The sequence below is a fragment of the Notothenia coriiceps genome, unplaced genomic scaffold, assembly GCF_000735185.1.
Source record: "Notothenia coriiceps isolate Sejong01 unplaced genomic scaffold, NC01 NC01_scaffold00037246, whole genome shotgun sequence".
Lineage (NCBI taxonomy): Eukaryota > Metazoa > Chordata > Actinopteri > Perciformes > Nototheniidae > Notothenia > Notothenia coriiceps.
This window is the reverse complement of record NW_011369947.1, coordinates 667075-684417: the sequence shown is the minus strand read 5'-3', so window position 1 is coordinate 684417 and position 17343 is coordinate 667075. Positions and strand designations below refer to the sequence as shown.

At 40.5% G+C, this 17343-nt stretch overlaps 2 protein-coding genes across 3 annotated transcripts in view; one reads left to right on the top strand and one right to left on the bottom strand.

Annotated features, from left to right (window-relative positions):
• Positions 1-2258: 2258 nt before the first annotated feature.
• Positions 2259-5052, top strand: dio1 (iodothyronine deiodinase 1). Its single transcript, XM_010794479.1, is given in 4 exon segments — positions 2259-2680; positions 2761-2904; positions 3503-3702; positions 4105-5052. Coding segments are annotated over 4 exon segments (747 nt in total). The 5' UTR covers positions 2259-2343; the 3' UTR covers positions 4171-5052.
• A 3198-nt stretch (positions 5053-8250) lies between these two features.
• ssbp3b (single stranded DNA binding protein 3b) overlaps positions 8251-17343 on the bottom strand; it is a 14943-nt gene continuing 5850 nt past the window's right edge. Inside the window, exons 5-18 of one of the 2 annotated variants that reach the window (XM_010794477.1) lie at positions 14305-14394; positions 13188-13262; positions 12934-12996; positions 12729-12792; positions 12560-12633; positions 12104-12168; positions 11974-12022; positions 11674-11709; positions 11512-11566; positions 11355-11419; positions 10169-10247; positions 9953-9981; positions 9772-9873; positions 8251-9609 (exon numbers count right to left, since the gene is read on the bottom strand). In XM_010794477.1, coding sequence (XP_010792779.1) covers positions 9580-9609; positions 9772-9873; positions 9953-9981; positions 10169-10247; positions 11355-11419; positions 11512-11566; positions 11674-11709; positions 11974-12022; positions 12104-12168; positions 12560-12633; positions 12729-12792; positions 12934-12996; positions 13188-13262; positions 14305-14394 — 876 coding nt within the window. In that variant the 3' untranslated portion in view covers positions 8251-9579. The remainder of the gene's footprint in view (positions 9610-9771; positions 9874-9952; positions 9982-10168; positions 10248-11354; positions 11420-11511; positions 11567-11673; positions 11710-11973; positions 12023-12103; positions 12169-12559; positions 12634-12728; positions 12793-12933; positions 12997-13187; positions 13263-14304; positions 14395-17343) is intronic. The other variant, XM_010794478.1, reaches the window with a different exon arrangement.

Genomic DNA, 17343 nt, shown 5'->3' with positions numbered 1-17343 from the left:
AGGAGAAATGGACTGGCCTATCCCTGAAGGCTCAAACACATACAATCTTTAGTTGTACTTCACATTTTAATTTGTAAAAAACATTTAAAAAACACTACATGAAGTATGCTAGACACAGGCTTTAAATGCAACAGTGACGGCCCGTCCACACTACAGCTTCAAAAAAAGCTTGCCGGCGGGCGTTTCTGAAGCTCGACCAAAAACCAATCACATGAATCTCCCGCCCCTGACACACAAGCAGCAGTTTGATTGGCTAGAGCTTCCACCAAAAGCTTCAGAAGCTTCAAAAGTTGAACATTGCTCAACTTTTGCAGCCTGAAACGCCAGGAAAGCTCCGCTCTGCTACCCAAAATTCAGTTCGGCGCAAAAGCGAGGCAACGTGACGTCATCCCATTCAAAGTCCACACTTCTTCTTCTTATCGTGTCCACAAGGCAGTCAGTTACAGGGCTTGGTTAGATGTGGTTCAGCCACAGCTGAACACATTGCTGTCCCTTCTCATTAAACTCTGCCAAGTCCGATGTTGTGCAGGGTCCACACTACAGCTTCGACAGCTTCAAAAACGGTTTCCAACGCGTCTGCCCATTCACTTTGAATGGGGTGACGTCACGTTGCCTCGCTTTTCGCCGAACTGAATTGTGGGTAGCAGAGCGGAGCTTTCATGGCGTTTCAGGCTGCAAAAGTTGAGCAATGTTCAACTTTTGAAGCTTCTGAAGCTTTCGGTGGAAGCGTCAGCCAATCAAATCATATGCCAGTACAAGCTCTAGCCAATCAAACCGCTGCTTGTGTGTCAGGGGCGGGAGATTCATGTGATTGGTTGTTGGTCGAGCTTCAGACACGCCCGCCGGCAAGCTTTTTTTGAAGCTGTAGTGTGGACGGGCCGTAACAAAGGAGCACTTAAGAGGGTAACGTGGTCAAAGGTTTTTGACATCTTACGCCAGATAACAAAACTGAAATTACCCTGTAGGCAAAAGTTGAGCATCCTTGGTATCACTCATTCACAGTGACTTTATCGACAATCACAGTGACTGTGCAAAAACGTGTGTCTCAAACAGATATATGCCTCAATATATTGAGGCAAAAATAACATTAAAGAAAGAAATCAGGCAGTTTTAAATAAATATATTTATATGGCGGAGATTTATTCTTTCAAACAAATGATTGGTAATAATGACCCATGAAGACTAGGCAGGTGCAATTTGAATAAGATTAAAACGTTGTACATTGTCTATTTTAATTAACTTGGTTTTAGTTGAAAAAACCCAATTAACATGTTATTTATAGAACATCACCAGTAATTCACCTAATGTATTAAAAAGCATGATTTGATATGTTGATACAACACTTTTCAAAGACTTAAATGAATCTTGATGAAAGTTTGCTGGGGTTTTTTGTGAGCAGCATTAATTTCAAATGCATGATTTGTTGTGTGTGTTATCCATGTTGGATCATTAGTCTACTTGACTTCCTGCAAATAGTTACTGAGCAAAATTATGGATTAGTAAAACAAGACCTTGGTCTGCTTAAAAGTAAATCATTAAAAAAAAAAGAATAACATGCAAAATTGGGTCAATGTTCATAATTAATTAGGCTTTACATTGTTATTTCCTGTGATAAACCCAGGGAGCTGGTTAATCTGGAGCAGTATGGGGGTGGGAATGGTATTGTTAGGGTGAAAAAATGCTGTTCTGCAGCCTAATGTATTAAAAAGCAGAAGAAAAGTAGCTAGCTATTGACTAATCAAAGAGCTAACGTTAACTACACTTGGTGGTGGAAAAACGTTTGACGTTAGCTTGCTAAGAAGCATTTTATGTAATGTAGAAAAAACCTTTGTATTTAAATCACACTTACTTTCGCCATGTCGGGAGAAAGAGGACCCGTCCATGTTGCTCATTGTCTCCAAAATATCAATGACGAATTTAAGAAGCTAAACAGTTGTTTGCTAACACGTTAGCTGGCTAGCGCCATTTTGAAAGAAATTAACTGCTAATTAGTGCTGGCAGTGACACCCTCACACTCTGCTGCTAGCTTCAATGGGTAACGTCTTATTACTATGCGTATTATTCATTATAACTCCATATTAAACAAATGCACTTTTGTTAACAAAAAAATATTATAACATTTCGAATGTTTTCGAGTGTTCAGTGATTCTCCAACGTATTTTGTAGGCCTACTTCGGATCTAGAAAGTACATGTTCTTAAAAGAGGCCATGAATGCATCTGTGATCGAACGTTATCCGAGTGGGCGTTAACCCACATCATATGTCTGGTTCACAACAGGCTCAGGCTCTGTGCAAACCAAAGACTACAGTGCAAACACAGGAGTCCACCACCAAGGAGGAACAATGTCTCCGGACAGGTTAATGGTTTATTTCACGACAGCATGCATATTTTGCTTCATGGTGGGAGTCAATATCATACTGGGCATTATGCTGTACGTATCACCACGTCTCGCCAAGAAGCTGATCCTCAAACTGGGTGAAAGAGCCACCATGACCCAGAATCCTAGTTTTAAGTTTGAAGATTGGGGTCCGACGTTTGGCACCTTCATGTTCTTCAAAACTGCCTCTCATCACATGTGGCTGTCCCTCGGACAAGAGGCGTTTGTGGGAGGAGAAGCTCCGGACACAGATGTGGTCAGCATGGAGGGAACGAAATCAAGAATCAGCCGGTTCGTGAAAGGTACGTGGTGAGATGTGGTGTTATTGTCTGATTATATTTCTCCATGCTGCTAAATGTGGAGCTGTGTTTTTTCTCTGCAGACAACAGAATGCTGGTGTTGAATTTCGGAAGTTGCACCTGACCCCCGTTTATGTACAAACTTGAGGAGTTCAAGCAACTCGTCAAGGACTTCAGCGATGTAGCCGACTTTCTTGTGATCTACATCGAGGAGGCGCATTCAACAGGTAAGTGAAGGCAGCACGAGTGCCAAGTCAAGTCATTGTTTTATCACCATGAATGTATTGATGGAGGAACTATGCATACAGAGTAAAGGTAAGGTCAACAAAGAAATAAAGTGCACATTGGACAATAATAAAGCACAATTAAGAAAATAAGACAAGATAAAGATGCATGTGTGCCTTATTATAATACTTGTTTGTTACGGAAAGAACTTAATCATCTATATTTATTAATGTCCTTTAACACCCTAACCCTACTTTGTAAAAAAAAATTAAATGCAGCAAAAATATTTGTTTTGCATGATAACGTCCCTTAACTATTGTGATTGAATACATTAAAAACTCTTATGTTGAGTCTTCTTTTGATTGCATTCTATGTTCTTCCAGAGCACTTGAACATTGGGTCTTTGAGTTCAGCCCTTTTGGTGGTGCTGTGCATTGAGTTCTGGCAGCAACACTGACATAATCTGGGCTGCATTCACTACAATAAAATGCTGCAATGCACTTATGCAACATCCATAAAACTACTTTTTTTATGTCATCCATAAATTGGAAGTTGTGCTTCAGTGTACAGTTAAAATCACATTTCTATTCTCTGTGTCAGACGGTTGGTCATTTAAAAACAACATCGACATCAAGAAGCACAAGAGCCTGGAGGACAGGCTGTCCGCGGCACAGATCCTGCTCCAAAAGCAGCCCCTTTGTACGGTGGTTGTGGATGAAATGGACAATTCTGCTGCCATAAAGTACGGTGCTCTGCCTGAGAGGCTCTACGTGCTGCAGGCTGGGAAAGTTGTCTACAAGGTGAGGTCTCTCAAACAAAAGCAAATGTTTATACTTTTATTTTATGTATAATGATTGGAGAGTTTCCAAGTAAATGTTCTTTCACTGCACACTACCCTACGAGCACATAATGCCTCTAAATGACCGTGTCTAGACTCTAGGGCTCCTTTCACACGATCACGTGAATTAAAATCATTGCAGCATGCAACATGTTCTCACGCATAAGGAGGAGCATTGATACATAGACACAATCCAATTCTGGGCATGGTGCCTGGTTTATGTTTGCCAAGTCAGAAGTGTACAATTACATTTTATCAAATGTCATGGATGTTATTGCGTGTTCTTTCTGAAAGTGTTATAGATATATATAAAGGAACATGTTCTTTTCTTATGCGTAACATTTATTTATCTGTGTTTCTCTAGGGGGGCAGAGGGCCTTGGGACTACAATCCAATGGAGTTGCGTGGGTTCCTGGAGAAAATAAAATAAGACAATCCGACCAGAATGATATGTAAGGGTCTCGGATTTCTCATTTGAATAGGGGTATAACATTATAACCAACATAACTGATATACAATACATTACTTATTAATCAAGACTATAATGATTACACTGCTACATCAGCTTGTGGCTCTAACTGCTCTCTAGCATCTCTTACATTACATATGAGAAGAGACATTGTAACCCCTGCAAACGTGCACTAGTATTGTACTCTGTAAACATACCTATACTGCCAATCTGTGAGTTTGAATTCGCCTCTCAGTGTTTCTTAGTGACGGCTGCAGATTAAACCGTTGGCCTCTGCAGCCCGATGGAGTGAAACACACACAGAGACAGTTCAGTCAAGAGTTTGTGTTTGAGGTATCGCACAATGTTCAGGAGATGTCCCCAAAGTTGTCTTATTCTAAAGTTTAAAAGGCCTTACCGTCTATGTCAAAAACCAAATTTGTTCCCACTTCTCTTGCAGATCATATTTTCTGTTCATAGATTTCTATCTGTATATAAACTTTCAAAACATTGCTTCACAACAGTGTTAAAAAACATGTTAAAAACCCAGAAAATCGGCAATAACAAAAAAGCATTATAAAAAGAACCAAAATAAAATAAAGTTGGTTTGTTATGTCTGAATGCTCCTATGTGGTTTCACAGGAGTCTACTTTATATATGATGGTTGCAGTGCAAACCTCTGGTGACTGTAATCTGATGAGTGATGACTCGAAAAGAGGCCTTCTCTGAATTATGTAGGAGCATTCTCGATTACACTTTAAAAACAAAATATTCATCTTGTTAAACAGTCTGCATGTTGTTTTGAATATTTTTGGATCCATTGTTTTCACTATGGTATAATAAAGAACAAAATGTAAAGACTCATGTTGTCAATTTATAAGCATATGACCTATCATTTTGTGCAGTTCATCAATGACTTGTTTTTTTCTCAGTCCTGACACTAATAATAATTTTTAAAGTTTCCATATTCCTTCATTTAATGCAAGTCAACATAGCTGTTTGGAAATAACTAGCAAAAACATTGATGTTCAAAGTTACCCTATTCTGCTGATTTTCAGGTTCATATTTGTATGTTGTGCCTCTGCTGTGACATGTTTACATGCTTTAATCTTCAAAAACTCTTTATTTTTCTCATACTGCCTGTGCTGCAGCACCCCTTTTCACCCTCCGTCTGAAACCAGAGCCCAGTCTACTCTGATTGGTTAGCTGGCCGGCTCTGTTGTGATTGGTCAACAACTTAGGGATGTCTCGCCCCATAGCCTATCAACACAATGTGTTAGACTGCTAGCCAAGGGAAGTGCAAGTGTTACACAGTGATGTCACTATGTTTAGGAAGTAAACAAAGGAAAGGCGGGGGAGGGGTGTTAGGGAGAGAAACTCCCTCTGGAGGGAACTGTGATTTTGGCCTTTGCAGACCATTTACATGCACACAAACCCATTGAACACACTACAGGAAAGAAAACCCCCTAAAAAGCACAGTGCTTTTTAGAGGGTTTAATGCTCCAACAATGAAAAACATCAGCTCTGAGTGTAAGCCAATGTTTGAGACACATCTGTTGTTGCATAGTCTTGTCCCTGAGTGGTGTTGACTCTGCAATTCCCCCCCGATCCATGAAAATAAGATGATCTGCAAAGTTCTATGTTTTTTGAGAAGACATTGGCTGCAGGTCTGTAATGTTTGCACACACACAGCTGTGTGACACAGCATGACACTAACTTTTGTTTGCTCTTGTCTGGAAGTGATAAATGGTAAACCTAATGAACCGTATGTGGCAAGTCATGCTGACTTCAACAAATCCAATGCACACACACACACACATAGTTGAATTGTAATATAGGTGCTGATATGGGTTAATACCTAACTTTCTAGTCTTCGCACAATAAGTATTTTGGCTACCAGTGTGTCTACAATTATTCAAAAGGCCACTACAACATTAACCATTAATCCGATGTGAGTTTTATTTCAAGGCAGAAGTATTATTGATGTTAATGGTGAAGAAGCAATGGTTTTGATTTTGGAAAATGCTGAAGATGCAACTGTCAAATATAGTTGTATCTACCACAAGGTAAGAAGAATCAAATTCACTACTTTTTAACAGTGTTTTTATAATGTGTTTATATTGGCTTTCCTATTGTCGTTGTTGTTGCTTTTGCCTCCCCTTCTCTTCACAAACATTAATAACCTGTATATACATGTGGCTACAGTTTAAAATGTTTTCCTGTTTTATTTTTCATAATGAATGCTTTTTCTGGTGCTCAAAGACACTTTACAGTGGTGATAAAACGAGATATAATAGAATACCAATATAAAAACAGCAACACAACATAATTCACATATTAAAAGCCAGTCTGAAGAGGTGTGTTTTGGTCAGTGTTTTGAAGGTGGGGGGGTCGGTGCAGTCTCTGATGTGTTGTGGAAGGGAGTTCCAGATGTTGGCCTTGACTCGTCTGATCAGTGTGACTAAAGTGACTGTGAAAATAAACCCCTTTGAAAACAGTAATATCTTAATACATAAAGCACAAAAGGATCATGTGACACAAATCAAGAAAGACTACAGCAAATAAAAGGATCATAGCTCATGGTTACAAATTGTTATGATTTTTATTATGGTTATTATTAGTCAACATTACAACACAGTATTTGTGTTGCTGCAGCTTTTATAACCTCTGGCTCTAAAGTCAAAGGGAAGCTTTGGCCATATCCCGTGAGAGCAGTTTAGCCTCACTTCCTGTTGTTAGACCAGAGCCAGAACGCGGTCCGATCCTCCCGAAACATGGAGCTTTTGTTAGGATCCACGTCTAAATCTTTAGGTTAATCAAAAGCCAGAATGAACCGTGTGTTCAGTAGCTTTGAGGGAGTGGAAATATTGTCTGTAGGCCAGAGGTCTCAGCAGGAGGGTCCTCTGTGCCCACCAGAGGGCAGTGTGGAGCCACCTTTACTCCAACAGGAGAGCAACATATGAAGCTGTTTTTCATTTTGGCTCAGAGAGAGACCCATCTGGCGGAAATTGTATCATCTTCAAATTCCAACAAAAAACATATTCACTTTTTTTTGTTTTTTACTATCTTTGATTCTGATTTACCAAACTATGATGAGATGTCATTATTTCACTGACCAACGTATTAAACAGATGCATCATCTTAGGACTACTATGAAGCGTTTGAAAGGCTTTTCAGATGCCTTGTGCTGAAGGAAGGGCTTATTTTTGCCTTTTAGATTGGTTTTCCTGATAATATTGAATATTTAAAAAAGTATTAAAAACGGCAAAATTGGCCTAAAAGATAATAAGTTCCAGAAAGCACACATATGATCTCAACAATAGAACTTGAGCATGGACTCTAAGCTCAAGTTGTATCTATTTAGTGCCCAACCTTCGAGCTGTATCCCACAGCTTTCTCCAGCAGGTGGAGATAACATATCTTATCTTAACAAAAGTAAGACAGCTCCTAAATGAATCCTCCACCCAATTAACAATGCCTCGATGGTAATGGGTTGTCGGGCTTCTCAACACTCTCACTTATACTACCAAACAGTGTAACGTTTTTTTGAAAGTAAGCATAACCAGTGTTTTTTTTCCTGTCCTTTTAACTTGTGAAAATAATTTATAACTTCTCTTTCTAACAATCATTTGAGCAACTTGTTTGTTTCGATTTAGATCTTAAACTAACGAAACTAACTCCATCTAACTTACTCAGGGGAGAATCCAGAGAGTGAACCCTTGCATAAAGCATGTATGTTAGACCATGAAGAAATTAAGTCTGGCCTTGATTCAGAAAATGGATGACAAGAAGTTAGAAAGCCAACTCATCCCCGAAAATCTTGATGGCTCTGTCCTACACCTGTAATCTCCCACACATAACAGCAATAAGCTATTCTCTTCAGACTGATGTGCAAGCGGGATATATCCCTCTTTTCATTTGGATGCACTAGTTTAATACTAAGTATATGTGTAACTTAAATAACTTCATGTCCACATCTTCAGTGGCATATTCTAGTAACTCTAAAATGATATGGATTCACTTCACATTCAAGTACAAAATAAAAACAACCGACACACGTAGTTAAGTTATTGTAAAATTATATTAACAAGCAATCTTTCCTCAATTTGAAATAAAAAAATATCAGCAAATAAAGGCAACATAGGACAGATGTATATAATGCGTAATGTTCACAAAAAAAAAAAAAAAGGAAAACAAATTCTCATCACATTTACAAGACTGCTGCTAAAGTTTATAATGATGCCTACTAGAATCGGTTTTAGAAAGCTTTGACTAACTGAATAACTGGGGCAATATATGTAGTCAAAGATTGTATCAAAATATAAAAAAATGTGTGGGCGGGCAAAACGGGGGACGACCAACGATACAGGAGGGACAACCAATATGTATGAGATTAAAATGGGGCCGCTCATTCATAGCATCATAATCACCCAAAACTGGAGAAAACACAGAAGGCTACGATGATGAGGAGCACAGAGCGTTAAGCACAGACAGGTAAAGAGATACACACCACATCTTAAAGCAGGTGTCCACAGAGAGAAGAGCACTAGGTAGTATGTTGTACACAGATTCTCAGCATTCATGCACTCACTTCTTATGCCGAAGTCTGGTTTCCCTTGCACAGCGATCTAGGCGTTTAAATTAAATGAGCCAAGATCGCATCGCTGTCAGCAATAAGAGACTGGAATTGATCAAATGGGATCCATTTGACATATAGTAAGAACCATCTGAGCACTTACATACCGTGAAAGGTCGTCACAATAAAAGCCATAATCTTTCAAGTCTTTCCCCCCCTTTTTACAAACCTCTTTAAATAGAAGGGTGGGCGTTGGGAAGGATGGTACATTTATCTATAAAGGTGGCCACAAGAGTAAAAGGCAAGAGTCCTATGTCAGCTGACTTGTGACAGTTTGCATGGCGAGAAGTAAAAGGACAAGACAAAGACTTTCCAAGCTCACAATGCATATGCACACTCTCCAGTGTTTTAAGGGACAAAAAAGCGGAGACATTTTCCTGCACATCTTGCACCACAAAGCAATAATTAAAAAGTACAAGAGGTAAAACCCCAAACATATTTTTCTCTTTGCTGAAGGAGGGGGAGGAGGGTCATGGGGAGGGGGGCTCTGCAAAGAACGTAAAACGTGTCATGTATGCATTTCAGTAGCTGGTTTCGTCACACTTGGGATTGTGATAAATGGAAATATTGTCCTTCGTTTTTGAGCAAGGAGCAGCAGCCGTTTAGATTTTTCTCCCCGATCAGCATTCTGGCGTTAGTGTGGAACCAAAATGGCGCCTGTCCCTGATTCGGTGCTGATGTGTTTGGCCGTGTCCTATAGTGAGTTCAGATCCTCGGAATGATGGCATATCATGTCGGGCGGGGCGGAGGGGGGGTCACACACTCATCGTCATGGTCGGAGAGTACTGGAGAGGCACATAAAAGAGCATTAACACACACACACACACACACACCTTTCCCCTACTGTAGTCAGGGATGTGAATGTGAGGCTTTTCTATGTGCTCTACTTCTGTGTCCATCAAAGTACAGTCACCCACCGTCCAGTGATGTTAGCTGAGGAAACTTACGTTCTCGCTCTGAAAGGAGTGGAGGAAGTTTCCGCTCAGCTCCCCGTCGTCCCTCGGGGTCCCAGGAGGATTGCTAATGCCACTTAAATTGTTTGGAGAATTCTGGAAACAACAGTTCGCAATATGATAAGTATAAAACCGATTAAGCTTGAAATGTAAAAGCTCTCAAGGTAATATTTACCTTGTTCATTCCATCCATGTCACCAGAGCCTAAAGAATAAACAATATAAAAATGAAACCCTTTAAAATCAATGTTTATTTACTAGGTTACTTCTTAAAATGTTCTCTACTGAACCTCCACGTGGCATAGTGGACATAGTGTACTCCTAAATCATGTAATGCAACCCGAGCATTTCGGTGTTGTTGGTGACAGTGTTTTTGTGGCGAGCGGTGTTACCTAGTGACCCGTTCATGTGGTGTGGCTCCATCCCAGCCATGGCTCCCAGGGGTCCGTCAGAGCCGGGGCCCATAGGGAACTGGAGGGGAAACAACACAGAACGGACTCACTCAACACATCTCCAGAACACAAGCATATCCAACAAGGTTCTAAATAAAAATAGGAGCTCAGTTAAAGTGTATTTACCTTTTTCTGCTACTTTAAATTCTCTTTTAACTTAAAGGTCCCCTATTATACTGTTACCCTGGTTGCTGATTGGCTAATGGTTACACAAGCCAAAACATCGTTATGACATCATAAAGTGGCCAAAATCTGATCAGCTCATTTTCAGACAGGTTTTTATAGAAATGGATCAGGACAAAAAGAGAGAGAATCTTTTTTCCTGAAACTTTCAGAATCTCTTTCCACAGAGGGGACACATGTTGATGTATAAAAGACATGAAAAAGTGGACTTTGCATAATAGGTGACCTTTAAGTTCCTGATCAACAGAAAGTAGCCTACCGTTTAAATAACAACCAATATAATGAGTGTACTTTTGTTTCTACTAAATGACCTCAAAGTAAGAGGAAAATCATTTTCAACTCCAACATAGATGTCAAATGTATTTTGCCCGTGCAACATGGCTGTTTAAAACAGATGGTCCCTCCAGCTGTAAGCGGCCGTTAGACAGAGGAGTGTGTTGAGATGGTGGAGAGGTCTGGTGTTTAGTTAATGCTACGAGCTTTTCTTAACGACTAGCAACACACTGAACACATCACTTAATTGTTTTTCTCCTTTAAGCACTGTTTTACTAAGTGGCCTCTCTTTCATTCACAGGCCTGATCCTGATGTTTAGATGTGTCGTTAAAACCGACAGGAAATAAACGTAAGTGCCTAGCTGTCTTGGAATTAAATAAGTAAAAGCACAGGTTTGATAAATATATAATTTAAGGGAATTAAAACAACAATGTATCTAAAGAAAATTGTTAATTAAAAAAAAAAAATCAGTCTTACATACATTCTTGAGCAATTTCAATTGAATAATAAGAGAAGAAAGAAAGAAATCATTTTTGGAAAGTGCACTAAATGTAAAAACTGCTTAAAATATATGCTATCGGTACCATTAGGACTTCCATTGAACTTCACTCAATGGTCACATTATCAACACTTAATGCAGAATGAAAGTAACGATGAAACAGAACTCACATTATTTCGATTGCCGGGTCCAGTGTTGATCATCGTGTACAAATTGTCGCCAGAGTTGTTTGAGTCTAAAAACAAAAGTAGTCACACATATAATTAGTACTGGATACAGTTCATGAAACAGCTAACAAATACCAGCGTAGGTCAGGGAAGCACTCACCTGCAGGGCTGGGCATGATGGGAGTTCCTGGCGGCCCCCCACCTCCAGAAGCACCCTATGGAGAACAAACAACAACATATAAAAACTGTCTTTGAAAGTGTATTCTCCTGAGATATTATCCATTTAATATGTTTAATTTAAGAGGCCAGTCTGTGTTCTCACCCCGTATGCTCCAGGAGAGGGTGATGAGTAAGGCATCTGAAACCAAAAACACAAACATTAGACCAGAAATGGGAGAGCAAACCCTTCCTATACCTCAAAATGTCATCATTTGATCATCCTAATAGCATTAGGGCAGTCTGTCCAACTGTCTGTGGAAACCGTGACACATAATACAACAATTACATCCCAGACTCCAACCTCGGAGCACATTAGACCTCCGAGGCTCTGAGAGGAAATCTGACTGCAATCTGAACCCGTGTTTTTCTGGCTGTATGTGTGTGTTTGTGCATTAGTACTCACAGAGTTGGAGTTGTTGGGATTGGGCCATGGCCGACCAGTCCCTGGGCCCCTAGGTGTTCAGAACAGTTTTAGTTAGATAATGCACTATGGTTCAAGAGATTACATTTACAAAATGTTTTAAAAGTCTCACATGTTCACTCCTGGCATACCGGGACCCATGCTGTTGTGTGGAGGCCTCATCCCGCCACCGAAATTCTGAGAAAACAAAATCAATTCCAAAATTGTATGTAAAGAAAACCAACCTGCAAACGAGTGATACAAACAACATACTTCAAAAAGTACCTAGTTTGGATATGGTTGGTAAAATTGTACAACCAGTGATCAAACAGTTTAAAAGTATTATTCAAGCTCCCAAACAAATACGGCAATGGAATTACTCTAATAGATTGTGTTAAAAATAAAGATTAAGTATGAAAGAAGTATATTTGAATTCAAGCATACTCTTCACTTTTAAAAACACATTGAATCAAATTTAGCATTTTTTGTGAAGACTATGTACAAACACTAAAACTAATCTATAAAGCCCAAAGACTACTGCTGCATCAAGACAGTGGTGATATTAATCTATGAGAGTAAAATATTCTACCTGTGGGCCGGGCCCCATAGGTCCCATGCCTCGAGGGCCGCTCATTCTCTGCATTGGCCCCAAGTTAGGATGGCCTGGAAGGAAAAGGGACATTTAAATGAAGCGATACACCATGATCATTTCTCTACTGCAGGTATGAAGTCTATGTGAGTACAGCACTGAGTCGCACCTTGTGGTCTTGTTGGGTCCATGTTGGGCAGCATGGGATGAGGACCTGGACCTCCACCTGGGGGCTACGTGAAATAAAACACAGAGACATCAATAAAACTGTTTTTTTATTATATGTGATATGTATTATAAATATTTATATAAAGTGTGTGTGTGTGTGTGTGTGTGTGTGTGTGTGTGTGTGTGTGTGTGTGTGTGAGCTCTACCTGGTTCCCCATTCTGATGGGGGGTCCTCTGGGGCCTCCAGCAAAGCGAGGCGACATGAAGGACTACAACAGAAACGACATTGCTCCATGTAATTTAAAATGTAGAACTTCCCTGTTTGTGGGAATACTGAAAGCAGCACAAAGCATTAAGCTGAGACAGAGGCATGAAGCATCAGCACTGAGAACCAGCCGTCCCCAGATGACCGCAGACAGCAAAACAGAAAAAAGAGAGAAGGAGGGAGAGGGAGAGTTACCTGACTGTGAGGTCCCATCATACTGTTAGGGGGAGGAGGCTGAGGGTGAGGAGAGCCCTGGGGACCAGGAGGACCCTGTGGCATGGCACAACATGAAGAGGCAACGGGGCAGACAGAGGAGGGGGAGAGGGAGTATGAGATGAAGAGGGAAACAAAAGCGACAAAAGCCGGGTTACTGCAGGGCAGAAGACAGTCAGAGCGCAAGAAGTGTGGCGCAAAAGGACGTACAGAAATAAGATGCTCATTTCCATGTCCCAAACACAGTAAGAGAGAGAGAGAGGCTGAGCGGAGGAGGGCGAGCGAATGACTTGGCCTTGAATGAGAGGAAAGAGATGAAGAGGATGTGTGCTCTTTCGCCTGTCAGTCAAGTCATCAAGAAGCCTGCAGCATGTTATCAGTGCTAATTCCCCTGAATAAACAGTGTCAATTAAGCTGTATGCAATTAGCTTCACAACAACACTAAACACCGGCACTGTGTCGCTAATGTTGCTGATCTGACAGAGAGTGAGGGGTCTAATTGAACCTCCTCCATTGGATCCTGAAATGGAAAGTATGTCAAAATTGTCTTTCCTGATATTAACATAACACTTTTGTGGATTCTAGTTCGTAATAAGCAGCTGGATTTTGGACTGGAAGCAGAGCAACATTGCATCTCTATGTCCCCTCTTACAGCCGGTTCCCTTCAGTTGCCTGCCAAGAGTTTATCCTCATGAGATATTGATTTACAGTAGGTGCTGCACCTTTCGATTTCTCCATTAGGGGAAATGGCCGGGCCACGCCTGCCTGTTTACAGCACTGGAGAGGCCCAGACAGGACGTCCGTGATGTTTACAACAAGTTCACTGAGCAGAGTGGAGCAAAACAAAAGACAACACAGCCATACTGATGTGGAAACCTACAGCTTCGTGATCAAAAAAACCCTGAGGATATTTTACAAAGCGGGACCCAGCTAAGAAAATTAGCATTCAATAATTTGTCCGTCCACAGGATACCAATTTATGGCAATTTTGACAAATTATTGTGAAGTGATTTGTCAAGCCAAGTCAAAAATTAAGTGGGGTGGAGTTGATTTCAGATCATTCCTAAACATGAACAGACAGTATCAGTGATAGGCTGACCTGGAAAAAGCCGGGGGGCATTGGTCCTCCTGGCATGCCTTCACCTGGGGGCATCCCCCCCATCACAGGGCTGGGGGCTGCTGCTGCACTCTGAGGAACAAGAACACAGCAACCTTACAACCTCTCAATGTTTTACACACAGTAAATTAATCAGAAGGGGTCCAGATTGAACTTGCATATGAAATGCTGTTGCTGGACATCTATCTGATCCCTTTATTATGTTGCAGTTCTTGAGTCAGCGAGCCACAAGATGAGCCCTTTTAAAAATCAAATATTCAAGCCAATGCTATACGTACAATAAATCGGGCACTGTTGTGGTGTTGATGGGCTTACAGGCCAGTGTAGGAACAAACTGGTTTTTAAGATGCATAATTGTCATTTTTCTTTTGTGTGTCATGTATTGTTGTGTACGTTATATGCCGTCTTAAATGATGTGAAGTGTCAAAGAGAAATGTACATTTAATGCAAATCTAATGGACGAATGAATCTGAAATGTACCACCATGGATTCTACAGACCCCTATCATTCATGGGTCTAGTGTAAAAGCTGTGTTAATGGGGTCCTCCTTATTGAGGCTTCTGCATCCTGCTGATCCAGGATCAGATAAGAATCAGTGGGATTCACTGAGTCAGTGGCTCCAAAGTGCTGCTACACAGCAGGGGCTTGCTGGGCCGATTTCCTGCTCAAACCGCAGCTCTAATTCACTAATGTGCCATTTGCTTCGGTCACACGCTCCTAATTGACTGAGTTTTTCTTCCCTGTAGTCGAGGCAATCTGAGCTGGGCTAATGTCTTCAGAGCGGCAGTATTTAGCTTCCAAAAGAACAGATACAAGACAACAGGAGGCCTGTATAGTGTAGAAGGACACAAACTGGTGATGATTGCTACACAGAATGGATGTAGCAGCATCAAACACTCTGTCCAGATCTGTGCAGCTCTACAGACATCACTGGTCAATAGCCAACACACTCCCTGGTATCGACTGCGCCTTCCCTAATTATATCTGCTCCAGCTGCCACTGCAGGGACACTGTGAAATACCTCAGCAGGGAGAGAAGTGAGGCCAGAGAGGAGTCACGTCTCATCAGGCCCCAACACCACCGCGACAGAGACACAGACAGACCAAAATACACCTTTACGGAAATATTCTGCTGTAAATATGTAGTGGAAGGACATTTCAGTTGATATGCAGATCCATTTTGCACTCACATGTACTTCCTCACCAATTTTGACCAGTAAGTCTGAACAACAAAGCACTAGGGTTGGGACATGATAAGATTAACTTGATATTAAAGCCATAATCAATTATTTGATTGATTTCTGATCAATCATATGGGTAAAAGGTATTCTGTGCAAATGCAGACATTTCATTATATCCGAATCTGAACGCATTGTAGAAAGAAAATGGAAAGGAAGCGTTGGCACCGGCCCCTTCCTACTTGGAAAGAGGGCGCAGCGAGAGCTATTAAGTTAATGAATCCATGTTAATTAAAGTGAACTTCATTATTCACTGTTAAAGAAACCAAAGTCACACAACGGGTGCTTTGAGGCCAGCAATGAGTCACTTAAAGCACAGTCTGATAAGCGGTCCATGTGAACTATTTTTTAACATCACCAAAAAGCACAAAACTTTATCCCACCATGGTGCGAGCAGCATGTACATGTTTGGTGACCCGGCTGCTCTGTTTCTTCTACAAACAAGAAGTGCTCACTCTTTGATGACAACTTGTACTTCTGTCTGCTTCTAATTTGTCGCCTCAAGTTTCCACGGTAAACACCAGACTTTTATTTGGTGATAAAGTTGTTCTGTATACTACAAGTGTTGCTGAATCATTTGCTCTTAAGAGTTTTTCCCTTCTACGTGAGCCTTTGAAGTACTGGAAAGTCCTACTCTGCTTCTAATAAATAGTATATTGGCAGTATATACACTGTACACAGGAGCCCCATCATCCACTTAAAGCAAGATATTTAAAAGCTTTGCATGGAATAACCTCTCTATTGAATTATCATTGAAATTGGAATATGGACAAGTTCAGTAGTCAAATCCTACAGGCACATTTTTTGGTAAAGGTAAAATATGGGAGAAAATCAGAATGAAGTGTTGAAGGGCTGCAAAACCCTTCCTACAAACAGTACTCTACAGACCCAGGGTATATGCAGGAATCCTGAAGTCAAATGTAATTCCTTTTAAGACCTTTTTTTAAGACCCTTTTCATACATTTTAAGACCTCATCGCCACTTGGAGTTTTAACCGGTTACCTTGGCGACACACTTTACCTCACATTGACTATATACAGTATTGATTGTCCTTCCTCCTTATCTTCCAACCATTTGCACGCAGACTTGCATTTCCCCATAACGATGTTGTTTAACAACCGGCGTAAACGGACCTTTGCTCGCTATCAAGCAGTGAGCGTGCGATGTCCTGTTCAGATGACGTCAAATCCAACGGGATGCCATAAATAAACTACACAGAATCACACTACACACCTACGCAATGATTACATTCAGGCAGACTGTAGAATACAACCTCTTTGGACAATTTATATACTTATTGAAAACAAGCTACAAAATGTAACACCTTGGAAAATGCACTTTAATACTTTTTAAATAGCCTTAATATTCGCTAAATTGATTTATCAACTTTTAATACTTTTGAAGACCCCGTGGACACCCCAGGATCTCATAAAAAAAAAATCCTCGTTCTGTGCAGATCCTCTAATAAAAAAGAAAAAACTGTTTACACCTTTAACTATACAATGGTCAAAATAGACATTCAATCCTTTAAACAAGTTAAAATAATCAGATTAGTTATATTTTGCAAATCCTGGCACTAATTAAAAACATTATTTCTAATTTATACCGTCTGCAACANAGCTTTATAAGTATGTTTTTTTCTAATGTCCATGTCTCCGTCCATGTCTCTCTCCACACACACACACACACACACACACACACACACACACACACACACACACACACACACACACACACACACACACACACACACACACACACACACACACACAAACAAACAAACA